We start from the raw sequence: 18,151 nt of genomic DNA, 5'->3' as shown, positions 1-18,151 counted from the left end.
CAAACCTTAGCTTTTGGGTAAAATGGGTGAGCTCAGGTGGATCAGATAAAAACAGCACTGACTTGAGATCATCATAAATAAGAGGGAGTGATAAAGAGGATACTCTCTGAAGAAATGACTGAAAGGTACAAGGATACATGAAAGAAATTAAATTTAAAGGAAAGGGGAAACAAAGCTATGAAAAATAGATATGTATTCCCAGGAGAGACAACCATTGGCATATTAATTTACTTGTTTATCTTACATGACTGAATGTTCTATATTTATCTGTATGATCAAAGTTTTTGTACTCATTTGCTAGGCTAGATTTTCATTGCCTATGGATGGGCGTTTCCATAAAGTAACAATATTCATGAAACTCGATGCTGCCTTTTGAGTAAAGTCAAAATCCCGCAGCTCTAACGGAAAAATAAAATGGGTCCTAACATTGAACTTTTCTCCCTGTTTTTCCAAGTTAGAGAAAGTTCCTCTTCTTTTCTGCCTTCTTCTGACAGAAAAATTGAATGTGAAAGACTGATCCTATCCTTTATTATAAACATGTGCTCTCTTTCCAATAATTATTTTTTTAAAAGATTTTATTTATTTATTTGACAGAGAGAGAGAGATTTCAAGTAGGCAGAGAGGCAGGCAGAGAGAGAGGAGGAAGCAGTCTTCCCACTGAGCATAGAGCCCAATGTGGGACTCGATCCCAGGACCCTGAGATCATGACATGAGCCGAAGGCAGAGGCTTAACCCACTCAGCCACCCAGGCGCCCCTCCAATAATTCTTATGTCTAGTAATTAAGGGAATTTTCTTTTTAAAGGAGCTATAGTTTTAAAAGAGTTTTAACCTTCCAAAGTTCTTCTAATAACTTTGGATATACATCTAATAGAAGTTTATTAAGAAATCATAGAATTGACTTAACTATTATATTTGAGCTAACCCAAGCATTTTTACTCACACCAACACCACTTTCTAAATGCAAAATGCAGTTTGTTGTCTTCTCTTCTGAAAAATTTTACAGCTATGATTTGTTATCCTCAATATTAGAATGAACACTGTATATCTCTGCCAATTGATTTATCAGCTGATGATATTTAAAATGGAGTCAGTGGCATTGAAGAAAACAGGCTAGAGGAGAAGGGGAATAAAAGGGGGTGTATATAGAATTCAAGATGTTGGGCTTTGCTTTGGACTGATTTAGAAATTGTGTTTTTGTTTGCACAAGGACCTCTAAACCTGGATTCAGCAAAACTATAACTATATTTGTCTTTCTATGGCATGGGTCATGGTGAAGACTCATAAAATCATTCTGGGGCACCTGTGAAAACAGAAAGATATCAAAACAATGGTTCTCTGTCCAGTCTTGTTAATGTATGCTCATGTGCATGGGCTCTGCTCTCTCTAGGGGTTCATGCTATGGCCTTGGCCTTTCAGCACACTGTCACAGAAGTGTAGGCACTATGGCCTAAATGTAACTTCCTATTGCTTACCTTTAAGACACTTGGTCTTTTTCTTAGGCAAAGTGTACATATTGAGGAATGATGAAAAGGATGCCATTCAGGGACCTTAAGAAGCTCTTCCCGTGTTCAGGGCTTGATGTGTGTGTGTGTGTGTGTGTGTGTGTGTGTGTGTGTTTTATGTGTGCATATGCAGGCATTCAGACATGATAGGTGGGAAGTTGTGGAGGAGGCAAAAACAATTTAAAAAAATGATCACAAGAGAAGATGTAAGAAAAAGTTGGTTTTGGGAAAATCATACATTCTTCATTGCTTTAACTATCGTGATCACGCATGCACTTCTTACACTGGGCAGCGACCTGACTCCATTGGACTCTGCAACATCAGAGATTATGGTGGGAAAATGAAAAGACGAGGAGGAGGTCATTCTCGACTCAAAGGGTGTCAGTAGAAAAAAAACAGGGTACCTCATCCTCTCAAGGCACATACCTTGCTGAACTGTCCAATGGTGGAAGAATGCTTCCATGTTAAGACAGACTCATGTAATGAAATATTATGCAGTCATAAACATGAAGCCTTTTGAACTATTTTTAATGATACAGAAAATGTTCAAACATAATGGTAACTGAAGAAAATTCAATGCAAAGTAGAACCTACCATGTGAACCACAATACTAAGAAAACTCATGTATTCATCAATCTATATAATCAGTTTCATAGTTCATATATATGTATCTATGTGTGTGTAAATAACATATATACTTATTTATATGTATTTACACATACATATGTCACAGAACTATATTAGGAAAAGATAAAAACGATTGTTAGTTCCTGATGTTTTGCCTTTGTATTTTTACATTTTTCTGTTTTCCCAGTTTTCTATAATGTGTAGTCATAAGAATTAAAATATTTAAGCAAGACAAAATACAAATTTGAGAAAGTATAAGGCAGGAACACTTAAAAATATGAAATAAATGGGTGAAATGAGACCATCACCTCAAATTCCAAGTGTCACTTAAAGATTATCGAGTCTGTTTTGAAATCATCTCAGAAGCTATTTTAGAGCAATATCCTTGACTTTAAATGGCTTCAAAATCAATCCATATTCAGGCTCACACTATTTAGCAAATTTCTCTCTCCAAGAAAAATCCTAATGGAACTATCTCTATGAGAGCCTAATTTGTGGGGTTCTGGGTTTTTTCTAAATGGAAATGAACCATAACAAGTCCTTTTGGTGCTAGATGTCCCTTTGTGAGAATCTCTGAGGACCTCTTTCTTCTTCTCCTCAGCGGCAGACTTCTGGACAGCTGGATGCGCTCTAGTTTTGTCAAGCTCAGTGTGTCCAGATCGTTCATTATCTTCCCTCGTGATCACGGTTAGTGTTCAGACACTACCATCTTCTCCTCCACCCAGGCTAGACTCTACAGGATGTCTTTGGTTGCTTCTCCTTCCTGTGTTTCCTACTGGAACTCAGCTCTGCCAGTTGGGAAGTCTGGCCAAGCACATCTCCTTGTGACACAAGTTTGGGGCCTTTTGCGTGGTCAGCTAATAGATTTCTGCTTACAAGCACTGTCTGCTTCAACCCAGTCTGCTCACTGCTATCATAGAAACCAGTAATTTTATTTCCCAGCTCAAAAATCTTAAGTGGCTCCATGATACCCAGTGAAATTTCTTAGTCAAGGTCTATCTCTTCTAAAGCCTGTCTTTAATTTCCCTCTCAACATCTAGCCAGAAATTCACTCTTCCTCTTCCAAACACCCACTGCACTAACTCTGCTCATCACTTTTAAGTTTCTACTAAGTTCTAATTATGTATAACTTTCCTTTAGTTTAATATCATGGGGCAGAATCCATATTGGTTCTCTACTGGGTCTCTTAACACCATGCCGTGGGCAGAGGCAATTAGTGCATATTTGCTAAAAGAAGTCATGGTGTTGGTATGCAGACACAGAGGCAAGCAGTACCATCCAGAATTAAAGCAAATAAACAGAACCAGGTCGAAGAAACTCCCCAACCAACTGTCACTCACTGGGCACATTTTTAGTCTCATTCCTTGCCTTCCTCTAGCTCTGCCATCTGTGCAAGGGGGATAAACAGTTTTGGGAGTGAGGGGTTGAAAGTTAAGGGAGGCTGCTCTGGGAGCAGAGGTGATTGGGGGATTTGGGGAGGAGAGAGGACAGCTTAATGACACCTGTGCTTCTAGCTTGCTTGGCTTAACTCTGCATCTCTTCCATTGAGTATCTCCCAGAAATAGCCATGACAGCTCAAAAAGCTCTCCTTGTTCCTGTCTCATGTGTCCTTCAGGTATCATGATGCTTTGTCACTATATAACTCTCTCTGGGCAGTGTTGGGCCCCACTTCCTGGTTGATTTTGCTTTGCCTTTGCCATGGTAGCAAGCATCGAATCTGTACCAGTTAGGCACTCCATTAAAAAAATGAATGAAATTGTGCATGGTGGAGGGAGCAATGGCACAGAAGAGAGTATTTTACCTTTTCTTGACAACTGTGGGCAACAGTTCCACATCTCTTCCTAAGCCACAGTTTAGGATGGGGCAGGAAAGAAGTGACCAAAAGTTGGAAAAGACATAAGCGTTCATGTTTTTCTGGGTCATAGAGCACAAAGGATCATGGTATAATAAAAAAAAGGACCCCCTGAGGAGCTGGGAAATGGACAGTCAGTTCTCCTCTCTGTCGCTCTCTGTGATCTCGAGAGCCTTACATTTGAACTTCTGCCACAGCTAAGGACTGGATGAAATCGGGAGTTTTAAGGTAAAGTAATAGCAGGGTCTCAGAAACCCCCGTCTCCTGGAGCTCTAGCTCGCCTCTCCTCTTCCTAGTGGCTGCTGAAGGCAGAACTTGCAGCTCTGTGAACCACAAATTGAAAACTACTGAACTAGGTGATCATCTCAAAATCTTTCCTACTCTAATATTTGGTGACTCCTTAAAGCACCACGGGCCTCCCTAAGCAAGATGGGATCCAGCAAATGAGAAAATATTCTGTAAAGAGGTCACAATCTTTTTTTAAACCATTGTACCTACTAGGCAACATTCATTTATCTTTCAGAAGAAGACCAAAAGAACCCTGTCCATCATCCAGGCTTTGAAAATGTTTTTAAGGCACATATTCTGCAGTAAAACCCACTGGGGAGTTTTTGATCATTTGACCCCATATATTAAGATTTCCTCACATTGCTATTTCTGTGGTTCATATTCTTGATGTTAATGCAATTTCTGAACTGCTTTTTAAGTCAGTGGGACTAATATCTCTTCCTCTACTTTCTCAAGTGATTGGTCACCTTTTGGATGGAGTAAACATCAGTATTTATGCTTATATAAAAGAGGCTTGTCTAACCTGGATGTGTAGTCTATTCAAAGACCCAGAGGACCGGACTTCGCATAGACATGCAAAGTTGTCAGTACTGTACTGGTTGTGGGGGTCTATGTTGGGCTTAAACCAGATTTTATGGGGTGCTAAAGGCATCATGAAGAATAAGGTATCAGTAGCATGAATCGGGTCAGCTGGGTTTCCATTCTAGAGAAGGTTAAGTCTGGAACTGGAAGCACTTAGATTTACAACACAGCTTCCTTTTGCACAATCTAACCTGGGGGCAGATCCCTCAACCTCTTTAGCCTTCAGTTTGTTTATCTGGAAACACAGATAATAATCTCTGTTTTGCTAACCTCCCAGGGATTGTAAAACTGAATTGAGATAATGGATGTGAAAGCTCTTTATAAACTTCATAAAGAAGTAATGTTGAGCATGTCATTTTACAGGTTTGGCTCTCAATTTGATAATGATAGCTGACTTCTGTTGAGTGCTTGGCACCTTGCTAAGAGCTTTTTGTATATTATCTCATTTAATCCTTGTAGCTACTCTCCTACAGGAATATTTTACTCATTTTACAAGTAGCAAAACTCGGGTCTAGAGAAGAAAAGAAGTTACCAGTTAGTAAAGCCAAAGTGAAGGAGGTTAAAATGGAGGATGATGCTAATACCTGTTAAATTAACTTGCAGGTTAATTAAGAGAATTGCATAAATAATTACACATTTCAAAAGTATAAGAGGTACTGTAACAAGTGATTATCATTATTGGTAGTCATGAGCTGGTCTGGTAGAAAGACTGAACCGCCCCAATAATGGAGTTTCAAACTGATTGTCTGATAATGTGTGTGAGACTATCACTAATAACTTGGAAGGGTATGGCTATGCATCCTAAAAAGAACCAGAACTCCACTTTTTAACCTCATTAGAGATAATGAATGAAAGTGGACACAGGATTTTATGGTGATCTTTCTTGTTTAACTCGTTGGCGTCTTAGAGGAATATATTCAAATGAGGTTGATTGAACAGAAGTTGGTGCTTTTCTAAAACATTTACATCTTGTAGCAAAACAAAAAGACTTTGAAGATGAGGAAAACATTTCATTGTATTTTAATTGCTAACAAGGCAACCATTTTCTAGCCCTTACTCTGAGTTCTCCTTTTTTGGTGACTTGGCATAAATCCCATTGGAATTAAATGGCAATGTCTCACAGCTGGTTAAATGGGGATTATTAGGCAGTTGCACGCTGCGATTTATGGAGATGCCAATTATCTTAATTTCTCATGGTTGTTGTATTTTAAAACTCTGGTACAGGTGATTTACTTTGATGAAGATTTTTTTTTTTTAAGGAATTCATGTTTCTTGCTATATAAAAACAACAGAGAATTCCATTTCTAGACCCATAGAAAATTCTGGGGTCCCATCTTTTTCTGGTCATGGAGGAGAAAGCTGCTATCTGGAAAGTGTAGCAGTTTCTCTCTGAGGTAACACCAACAATTATCATAATCATGATTTTAGTCATAATAGCTGTAGCAACTAACATTTCTGAGGGCTTGTCATGTGTCAGACATTCTGCTAAGCTCTTTAAATATCTTAGAGCATTTATTCCTCATGATGACCCTGTGAGGTAAGTACTGTTATTTTCCTCATTTCGCAGGATAAAAGATGGAGACTTAGTAAGAGCAAGTAACTGGCCAAAGGGTACTCAATCAGTAAATGGCAGAGTCAGGATCTCAAGCCAGCCTCTTCACTCCAAAGCTCCCCTCCTAATCACCAGTCCGCACTGCCAATGGACTGGTTAGTCACCAAGTTAGCGTGACCAAGTTTTTACATGCCCACTACACATAATGGCTCTCGCGATGCAGATTATTTTAAAGTTGCATTAAGATTCAATCTGAGATTTTGTTCGCAATTTGGATCATGGCCAGGGATGACTTATGCAATTTACTGTCAAATTAAATGGAGCTGGACAAAAAGTCCACTGGAACGCACCAAGAATGGCCGCTCGGGACAAACATGTTTGGGCATTTCCTCAGGACTATTGCTCTGAATCCCTTGAGGGAAGGGGGAATCTGGATGCAGTTTCAGCAAGGAACAGATTTGTTTGCTAATGATTGTGATCCTGATAGTGTGATGAGTGAGAACTTTTTTCACTTTTCCAACCCTTGCCAATTTAAGCCCCCTTCATTACTGCCTTGGAGGGAACACAGGGGACCCGTGCCAGAACAGATCCGCAAAGGTGCGTCTCTGATCTTCTCACAAACAATGTCTTGCACAATTTCTCCCAGACAGCATTAACAGTCATTCCAGTCTCATAGACTGAGCTATATGAGGCCAAATGTAGTATAGCTTACATTTAAAGCCACTCTGAAAACATAAGGTGCTTATTAGTTGAACTAAAATGATGCCTTTTTAATTGTTGCAGAACCATAGGCATCACATGATGGATTTTAGCCTTCACCTGAGAGGCAAAGATGATATATAGCACTGCACAAACAACTGAAAAAGGCATTAAAAAAAATTTCTCTGTGGTGTAAGACAGAAACTGTAATTAGGGCAGGCACGAGGGAGGAATTTACATTCGGTTAGATTCTAAACGTCTTAGTGACGCGGGAAAGGGTCCACACTCTTGGGTGAGAGGAATGCAGTGGAAAACAAATGAAACAGTAGATCCCTGACTTATAGGAGGGAAACGACCCTGGACTTCTGGGCTTACCCGAGCTGGGACCACCACCGGAACATCGGAGAGAGCCTATGATGGGATTAGTGATATCATAGCTCTGAGATCATAGCTCTGAGCCACCAATGGGAAACAGTCTTAATTTTAGCTAAAAGCCATTAAATTTTTACCTCCACTCTCTCTTCCCCCTATTAGAAGTGTTAACTTTTGGCTTCCTTTTTGAGACCACTCTTGGCTAGGAAACAAACCATTTTACCACTTCATAAAAATGACTGCGTAAAAGACACCAGCAGAGAGCAACAAAAGCTCTCTTGGGATGGAACTTCTGGCAGCCAGGTAGGCTCAAATGTTGGTCTAGTAGTAGAAGGGTCTCATATTCCTGCTTCAGCAAAATGTCAAGTTACTACATGTCATGGATATTCAGGCTTGCTTTAGAATAGTGGAAACCAAGAATGCTAAATCACTGAATTCCAAGTGTCCACTGTACACAGTATGATCTCATCTATGTTACAGCCTATAGACAAGACTGGAAAGAAACATAGCAAAAGCATTAACACTGGTGATTTGTGGGCACTGGAGATTGTTAGTGAGGTTTATTGTGTTCATTATGGGCTTTTAACTCATTGACATTTCTTAGTTAGCATTAAGCACCAAAAAAAAAAAAAAAAACAAAAAACAAAAAACAAAAAAACCCCCAGAAAAACATAAAAACAATCTCAAAAACAGGGGCTAGGTGTCAACCATCTCCTTAGCTTCAAGAACCATTAGATGAGCCAATCCATAACCATGTGAACCAGAGGATATCGTCTGTGAGCGAAACGAGTAGGGGATGTCATTTGGTTCACTAGTTCAACTATAAACACTTAGTTATTACAAAGTAAATTACTGCAAACAATGAGGCTGTTTTGGTAAACAAAAAAATTGGGCATCCTGGATTATGGCAAATGGTCATCATAGCCAATTTATTTCTGGTTTGTTTTAGTTTCAGATGTGTAGCAATGAGAGAATTCCTATTATCACAGAGAAGCAGATATGTAATGGTAAGTTTTAAACAGCTCATCCTGCAATCTTAGGATACGTATTTTTCTGGCCAAATACACACATTGAAGAACTTAAGGATGAGGGCAAAAAGCAGTTACTTTGGTGGGATAACATTTTTATAACTGTTCCAACAATGCTTATAATTTAGCTGAACTTGAATCAGTTAAAATTAGTTTAACATGTTTGACTATATGAACTTCTTGTGAGTTCTTGTTGAAAAACACTTCAAAATATATCAGATGAAATTCAGGGAGGCAACTCTGTGGAGTGACAGATTCTGTAGGCCAAGTCTGAACACCGCTAACTTAATGCAACAAACAACCCTCTCACCCCCATTTCGTGGGTGAGAAAACTGAGGTCCGGGATGAACCAAGGACTCCAGACCAAATTATTTAGTGCACTTTTTGCTGTCCATGGTACTTCCCAGGCTTGACAGGCAATAAACTTGGCTATGTGAATGGGATTTTGCTTTTCAAAAAATACATAACAGGCCCCCAATTCCTAGTCTCACACAAGTAAAGTGAACAACTACCTCAGGGGCTTGATAAAAGGAATTTCTTTTGGAATTAAAAAAAAAAAAAACCATCTGACTGTCGGTACTAAGGACATCTACATTTTCCCTTTTGGGTGTTTCTAATTTTAGACACAAAGGCGATAGTTTAATATCATTGTGTCACTCCTGATTTGACTATGAGGTAGTTATATCTGTAGTTAGAAAGAAGTTTCTTGAGGGTTTGACTGTGATGTCTAAAGGGAGGGCAAACATTTGTTACATAGTAACACAGTTTGTTACACAGTATCTTCTTCTCTGGAATCATCACTTCTGTTTTCTCTTGGAATTCAGAAAACTTGCTTTTACCCCAGGTATGCAAATAAGGACAATGAATTTCCCAGTGATCCTGAAGTATCTTAACCTTGGGGTTACAAATCTATATTTCCTAAAGAGGTTTCCTCTTAAATCTCTCCTACTGTTAAGTGTTAATTTTTACAGCTTTGTTTAATTACCTCTGCAATAAAAAAGCAGCTTCCTGACATTTGCTTCTAACTTACTTCTTCTTTCTCCTTTCTCAGTTTTCTTTTTTTTTTTTTCCTTAATAGCCACCTGTCCCAACATTTATACATGTGCTGTATTAGATGTTTTAAAATAACATAGGATGGAGACAAAGCAAAAATTTCAGAGGCAAACCTCTTTCATTATAACATGGCCTTTTGCTTTTGGATAATAAGAAATAGGCCACAAGTATGACTCCGACAAAGAAGATAGATAAAAATCAGGAGCCCCCCCCCCCAAAATTGAGTAAATTATAAATATTTTCTTAAAATTGTTAACAAAATACTTTTATCTCACAACTGTCTTCCACAGTCATCTCTTTATGGGAGTTTTTTTCCCCAGTTGTGGGAGTGAATCCCTCATTTCTCCTAGAAATTTACACATAAATTATCATGAAAACGGGTGAAGACTTTCAAAGTCTTCCTCTGGCTGAGCCATCTGTCTGAATTAGGATAACTATGCTTTTCGTATAAGTGGTCTTCTGGTATAGATATAAAGATGTATAATAAGAAGAATAATTTAAAAATAGGGTTGAATTGCATTAGTTATAATTGTCTTGGCTACAAGTGCTTCATACTCTTAATATTTCCAAAATTAAAAAAGTCCAAGCAAAATGTTAACACCTCATTCAGTTTTTAAACCATTTCCAATTTTCAATACATAATTATCTGGTGTAACATGAACCTAAACTAAATTAAACCTCACCTAAATTATATAATTATAAAATATTGATTCTCTGTCTTTAATGGAAACCTGTTAGTCGGAGTTCAGTTTTATGAGCTAAGTATTTGAAATAGGCAATTTTGCATCACATGTAGAATTTAGAATCCATGAATATGAAACGGAGTACAAGAAAATAAACTTTGGGAAGTTAACAGCAGAAAACAAAAACTTCAAAGTGATTTTCATGCATGTTGCTCATGTACTATTTCAACTCTTTCAAGTTTTATTTTTATGTATCTATACTTACTAAACTATGATTTAAAAGTAATACTGAGGTGTTTCTCAGAAATCCAAGGAGCTGAGGGAAGGATTTTTAATCTTTTGGTGTTCACAATCAGTTTTCCAGAAGAATTTTTTTTTTTTTTAAATTTCTTCTCTCCTATGTGTGGATAAGGAAGATGATAAAGAGATCTACCAGGAAGTGTTGCAAGTACAAAGGCGAATATCACACCACAGACAGACTGCTGACCTGTACTTTCATGACTCCTCATCATCTGAGATGTTTCATTAATCAATCTGATCCTTAAATCTAATTGAGGGCCACTTGTGGTTTCCAAAAAGCCATAGCTGACATGAAAATGTCAGGTCTTCTTTAGAGCTCCTAATTTAAATGACCTTTAAGAAAAATCTGACTATTGACAATAACTCTGCTTTCTCCTTAACAAAGGCTGAGTTTGTTAAAATTAGAGTTATGGACCACCCCTGGCTCAGATGGGTCAGCTGTGGTCCTTGAATATGGTCTGCTTTGATCACATCAAACTCCAGTGACAGAGTGAAAATGGAAAGACTCCTGGGAAGACCACGCCACGACACTGGCCTGGACTTTGTTAAGGAGAGACAGAAGTACCAGAATCAAAATAAATCAGAAGAGAAAATAATGCTTAAGGGAGCTAAGCATTATTTGTTATTTCGGTGTTTATTTGCTCCCCACGTGGAGAATCTGTAGAGCCTAAGAGGGCATCATCTAGCTGCAAGACTGAGGGGCATGGGTAACCAATAATGCATGATTAGGAAGCGATGCTTATTTTTCATTAAAAGATTTAAGAAGCTTAGCAAGGAACACGATTTATATTTATGACAAATAAACTGGCAAATTTGACTGACCTGGCTGGGCAAGGATCCAAGTTGCACTCTTGAAGTTTGGGTTTGGGTTTGACGTTCTCTGGGTAATAGTGGCAGTACTGATCAGCAACCACACGGTTGCTCCGAAGATCATAGCACTCGGCCGATGTCAGCTGGTAACCTGTAGTATCAAACCATCCACGCAAGTTTAAGATACACAAACCATGGTAAAATATAATGCAATAGATTTCTTTATGCTTTTTGGCCATCTCACATTAATGGAAATTCTTCCCCAATGGTTCAGTAATTTCCAGGACAAAAGACAGATAAATGGGAGGCTCATTAATTTTTGCAGACCTCAAATATTATTTTTCCACTCGAATTTTAACAATTAAATTTTACTCTAAGGTCCGGATTATAGAAGGGCAGAGACTGTTGTAAATCATTCCTTATTAATTTGCTTTGTATAATCTGAAAGTGTAACAGAGATTTCTGTATCCAAAAAAGATGATCGGTGTTTATTTGCCAAGCATTAAATTCTGCAAGGATGCAAAACTGCCTCCATTGTATCTGGGGCATTAGGGAGAATAAATTCCCAAATCAATAGCATAAACTCTAACACCGCTCCCCTGGATGAATGGGGGAAAATGGGATTCAGCGCAAGACCAGGTCTTGCCAGCCACCTGAGAATATCATCTTTGTCTATACTCAACCTGAGTGGGTTTGGCTGAGTAAATGTAGGATGAATCCCTCCAGAGCAACACCACCACCACCAAAAATAATAGGACTCCCCTAATGTTCAGTTTCTTCTTCACCTGAAATCCTTTGCCATTGCTCCTTAAATTAAGTCTTTAGCTGATATTTTTTAGTTTCTGTGCACACATTTCCACTGTTTGGAGAATTCTTTTAAAAAATAGCATTGCTGGGTACTACCTAGTAGCGTTCATGATGTGTGAGACCTTTCCCACCTGCCTCTCTCTCATCTTGTGCATTTCTGGTGAGACGGTGATGAAGATTGGATTCTTAGCATGAAAAATAAAAGTACATGGGGATTTTTTTTTTTTTTTAACTTAGGCTTTTGTATTTTCTAACCCTAATCAACCTCCAAAATATATTCTCCCTGGCAGGTGGTTGAATATTGTTATTGCTAGATATGTGTTACCAAGTTAGAATTAGAGTAATTAAAGACTTGCTAAAGATTTTAGGAAATCAGAAGAAAGCTTATAAAACCAGAATTCCTGGCTTGGGGCTGTGTTCTCAGACCACCCACAAAAATTAATTGTTCATTAAAGACCCCCAAAAAGACCTTTTAACAATTTTACTGTAAAGATGAAAAGCATGGAAAGTAATAGGTAAGAACACATGTTCCATTAAGCTTTTTATTTTATAAGAAAATCAAAGAGAAAAATCACCCTATAAATAGTAAGTATACTTTTATTTTTCAATTATGTTATACTCGAAAGCAGATAATGTTATGATAAACTAAGCATTTTATAATTAAAATTATAACTTATAATTTTATAAGTGAATCATTTTATATTTTTTATAATTTTGTAATTTTCCATATAATAATTTCTACTCAAGGACAGAATTTATCATGTAGTAAAATGTGGGCATAAGCAAGAAGTAAATCATAATTGTCAGCCTACAGATATTGTTGTCAGGCTATCTGAGAGTGGGTGAAATGAAGATGTAGGACAAAAATGAAATAAATGACCAAAATGGCCAGATAATTGTGTTTTCAAGCAATTCACAAGATAATTGGATTAGCAATTGTTTCTTTACACTTAGCAAGATGGTCAACCCTTTGAATGTAGAACCAAAAATATAAAAGGGAACCCAGAGATCATTTCTTCACTCAGTTTCAAGCTGTGGTCCACGAAGCAGGAGGAAAGCTAATTTCCACATGGCTCCTATCTTCATTTTGAATAATACTCCTTTATTCTGGGCTTCCTAGTAAGATTTCCTTTGAAGCAAGGGTTTGATTGCTCAAAACATTTGAAGACCACTAATGCTTCTCCTTCACTAAGATTTGAGGGAAATAAGGCTGAGAGGAGTTGGATATATATGAATCTAACAGGAGTTGCTTTATTACACAGCAAGGCATCGCCAAGGTTACTGAAATTATACTCCATCAGCAACTCTATGTGAAACGGACATAGTGGGCATATTACTGAATTGTTACTTCTCACAAAGCATGACTTGCATTTAAAAAAGAAAAAAAGAAAAATAATTGTTCGGATTTCTTTCTCCAAAACTATTTCCTCTGCTAGTCATTAACAGGTGTATCAAAATAACATATTCTCATGAAAAATCCAAGTAATTGGGGTTTTACTTTTTATAAAAGTCATCTTTCTCTTCTGGACAGACAGAACAAATGAAAACACTATTTTGTTGAAATGCTTATAATGTCAAATTAATAGTTATTTAACAACCAAGTAGAAGCACGTGAAGGTCTTTTTGACTAACTGCTTTTAAGCTAAAACCCAATGTTATTCTTAGAACCTCATTTTTAGGGGTGTGTTAATATTATGCTGATGAAGATGAATTATTTCATGTGCTCTTACTGTCTAAAAAATTAATAGGTAATAGTTTGTCTCTATTTTGAGGTACCATCCTTTTTTCTTGTCAGAATAATCTAGTGATACCCATGTGGATTAACTACTTAATTTACCACTGTCCAATTAACAGGCTTCTTTGAAGGTGGAGCCAGAATTTATTTAATGTGCTGTTTTTTAAAGGAATATACATGCAATTTTATGCTCATTAAATCAGCAAAATTAAACAATTCTTATAATCCACAAATACTGGCTCCATTGGCAATGAAACTCAACTACTCATAAGCTGCTTATTACCATTCTGGAAAGAATTTTGGTAATAGATGCCAATAGCCACAAAAATTCTGAATCTCACTCTTGAGAATTTATTCCAAGGAAATAATTTGAAAGGAGCGAAATACTTAGGTATTAAGTTATTCATGACATTATAATAGGAAAGTTTAAATGGCCTAAATCTTCTATAGGGATATGGCTAAATAAATTATAAAATATTTTGAAGCAATTATTATTTAACCATTATAATTATCATGAGCAGAAAGTAGGGGGAAATACCTTTCCAGTAACACAAAATGCAATCGGCGTTGCAGATGTGAACAGAGTAGAGATAAGAATTCATTATGTGACTTTTCAGGAGAGCTGTATTTTCATGAATAAAGCAGGCAAGTGCTTTCTACTTATGGCACAGATGATGGGATAGGGTTTAACAATAATGGAGTCTATGTCTATAGTACAGGGACTTTTTTCCTGGTAATAAACTATTTCCTTAATTAAAGTAGTCTCTGATTATTTTGGACATAATGTGCTAGGTAGTAGGCCTGACAAACACTCTTTATTTGGCTCCTGAATAAGTAAGTTCTCTTCAACCAGGTGAATAGTTTATTCTCCAAGGAACAGAATAGAGTCAAGACTGTTTCCACTAATGGAACTCTACCGACAGGAAATGTTCATAGGGCATCCAGATGGAGGTATCCTCCTTAAGGGAGGGCTTCAGGATTTGGCCCCATTTAGTATAAAGAATCAGACCCATCACAGCATCAATTTCTTCCACATGGAAGTGACTACTTTCATAACAGCCAAATCTTCCCTCACAGAAGCCAACATTGCGAAGGGTAAGTGGACACCATTACCTCCTCCACAGGTTGCTGAGCAAGGAAAGAAATCTGTCTCTCTCCATCGGTGAATGATGGGCTGGTAGAAGATGAACTGGACTGTGCTGTCAGCAGGCCCCGAGTTGCGGATCTGCAGGAGATGAAAGCAAAGAGAGAACCTGGTATGATAGGGAGGGATTTTCTTGGTCCCTTCCAACTTTGGACAACAATGCGTGGTGGCGTGGATGGTCTTAGGCTACATGAAGAACTGCATTGGGAGAGAAGTGGCTATAGCAATATCATCGATCTTACCCAACAACCAGACACCATCACAACCATCACTTTTCAGTTGGGTTGTTATGGAACAAGGGGTCACAATGTCTCTACTTGCGATTCAGGTAGGATCTTTATCCAGGCCACTTACTCATTCTCTTTCTTTCCTGTATTTCCAGCTTCTCTGGTATAACAGCCAAATTATGTGGATTTTTATATGTGATGTATATATGTATGTGGATTTTTATTTTATTTTACTTATTTCTTTATTTTAAAGATATTTTGAAATTCATTTGTCAGAGACAAAGCGAGAGCACAAGCAGGGGAGAAGCAGGAAGAGGGAGAATCAGGCCCTGATTCTGTCCCCATTGAGCAGGGAACCTGATGCTTATGACTCAGGTCATGATCCCAGTGTCCTGGGATCGAGTCCTACATCAGACAGATGCCTAACTGACTGAGCCACCCCAGCATCCCATATATGTAGATTTTTAAAAAATATATATTTTATTTATTTATTTGAGAGAGAGACATTGAGAGAGAGTATGAGTGAGGAAAAGGTCAGAGGGAGAAGCAGACTCCCCGTGGAGCTGGGAGCCTGATGCGGGACTCGATTCCGGGATTCTGGGATCATGACCTGAGCTGAAAGCAGTCGCTTAACCAACTGAGCCACCCAGGCGCCCATATATGTAGATTTTTAAATGTAGGTTCCAAAGTAGACAATTTGTTCTGGGGAAATTATAAATGCCAAACACTGAAAAAAAAAAAAAAAAAAAAAAAAGAAGGATCCTGTCTTTAGTTAAGAAAAAAGGAATTAAAGAATTAAATGGCTCTGCCCACTCAGAAACATGGTGTTTCCTCACACTTTAGTGATTCATACATTTAAATGTGCAGAGTTACCAATTGGAAGCTTGCTAAAATGCAAATTCCTGGGCTCTTGCAGGGCAAGAGCAATGGAAATATTGATGGTCCAAGTACCAAGCTTTGAAAAACACCAACTTACACTACAAAAGCAAGTACTCTGAATACAACATGTCCTTACGGAAATTACAAACCCGTTGCATTTTGAAAGAGGGGAAGTGAGGCAATAATTCTTTAATAGTTCTTGAAAGTACAAGGTTGAGAAAACATAATCTAAAAGAGAAGGAAAAAATACCCAACAGGAGCAGTGTCTTGATTTCACAAAGATCTAACCACATGCCGTATAACACTAAGACAGTCTGGCAAGGCTTGGACTAAAGGAAGTTCCATGGACAACCAAGAGGGCCACCTCTTCAAGACAGTAGAGGTCTAACAGTAAATCATGTGGTCTACAACTTCGTTCAGGTTTTCAAGTGTTTCAAGGATAAACTGATGGATTTGGCCTTCAAAAAACAGCCTGTTTCTCTGCCACTGAGTTCAACAACTGGATTAAGAACTGGATTATACATCTAGGAACACTGGTACACAGTGAGTAGGTGTTAAACCCTAGACTAGTTTTTGGACTTTGGATGAAAATGTTGGAAATATTTGTCAGATAATATGCAAGAGCTGGAAAAGGAGAAAGAAGAGAAAGAGAGAGAGCTATAGAATATCTCATAATTATGCTGGCATTCTGACCCATGGAACATTGAGGTCTTTCTTAATTAGAATAAACAGTGATGCAATCACTTACTTTAAAGCAAAAACAGCTGAAGCAATATGGTATCTTTCACAAAAGGACAGCAAAGCCTACAGATTAATATTTTTCAATTCTATGTGTCAGATACAGGATACCTAATTGCTTGCTCAGGGATGTAGTATTAATCACATTCTTTGGAAAATTTCTCTCTCTCTCTCTCTCTTTTTTAAGCTCACAAAAGCCTATAGCTCTCTTGGGATGTGTGGTTTTCATGCTGGAAAGGTATTAGAAGAGGACTCTCATTTGAACACCAGGTCTGTGAAAAAATAAAAAGACCAGAAGATTTATTTAGGCTTAGAGAGATGGATTGTTTTGCAGAGGTCCCTTTTGGGATGCTTGGAATTAAACTAAGTCCTAGGAAAGTGGAGGAAAAAACAAAAATGGGAAGGATATAACATCAAAATCCTTGGAGAAAACTTGTTCTAGAATACCTGTACAGTGTCTGGGCTCAGTTTTTGATCTGGTTAAAGAGGAACATGTCAAATTCTCAGCTTCCTGGAAGTTACCAGTAAAAGTACCTTATGACCTGAGAGTAAGGAACGCATGTCAAGAAGTTCTGGTGTTAAGAGGTAGTATTAGTTAATACTACATTGAAGGAAAGAAAACCAGGAGCTTAGAGAGACTACAGTTCTTAATGAGTCCAATGAATTTGAAGTACATGACCAAGAATGCAGAGACAATATACCTAAATTTGAAGAGATTGGAAATGAACAGGGGTATTGTTATTTCAAATAGATAAAAACAGTCGTGATGTATCCAAATCTCTGACCACATAATCTTACTCAGTTCTACAGTGATAATATTCCTGGTTCTCTCTTCTCTATAAGAACCCTTTCTTAATAATAACCAACAACTACACAACTACCACAGCAACCAGCACTTACTACATTCCTACTGTATGCAGGGTACGTTTTATTTGCATTAAATCAAATCTTAGAACTACTCTTTATTATCTTTCCACATTTACATTAAAATGAGAAAAATGAGTCTCAGGGAGATTGAGTGACTTGCTCCAAGCCACACAGCTAGGGAAGAGCAGAGCTGGGATTTGAATTCAGGTCTGCCTTGGCTTGAAAGCTGCCATTCTTTTCATGGTACCAAGCAATGCTGACAGTTAGCGTTAGCGTTGTGGAGACACAGGTATTTATTCTTAGTGGTGGCCTTGTACTGCTCTTTTCAGTTTCCTCTTAATTTTTCATTTGAAAGTGGGAAAAATACGTTTAAAATAAAGAGGCTAACCTGATGTCTAACTCTGA

The 18,151-nt window shown here is 37.8% G+C and overlaps 1 protein-coding gene across 2 annotated transcripts in view; it reads right to left on the bottom strand.

Moving 5' to 3' along the window:
• The window catches only part of LOC309846444 (ADAMTS-like protein 1), a 393,439-nt gene that overhangs the window by 226,558 nt on the left and 148,730 nt on the right, over nucleotides 1–18,151 (bottom strand). For both annotated transcript variants that reach the window (XM_082695353.1, XM_082695354.1), the window contains exons 8-9: nucleotides 15,005–15,116; nucleotides 11,362–11,500 (exon numbers count right to left, since the gene is read on the bottom strand). In XM_082695353.1, coding sequence (XP_082551479.1) covers nucleotides 11,362–11,500; nucleotides 15,005–15,116 — 251 coding nt within the window. The remainder of the gene's footprint in view (nucleotides 1–11,361; nucleotides 11,501–15,004; nucleotides 15,117–18,151) is intronic.

This window comes from Mustela nivalis (genome assembly GCF_964662115.1).
Source record: "Mustela nivalis genome assembly, chromosome: 13".
In the NCBI taxonomy this organism is placed as follows: domain Eukaryota; kingdom Metazoa; phylum Chordata; class Mammalia; order Carnivora; family Mustelidae; genus Mustela; species Mustela nivalis.
This window is presented reverse-complemented; position numbering and strand designations above follow the sequence as displayed.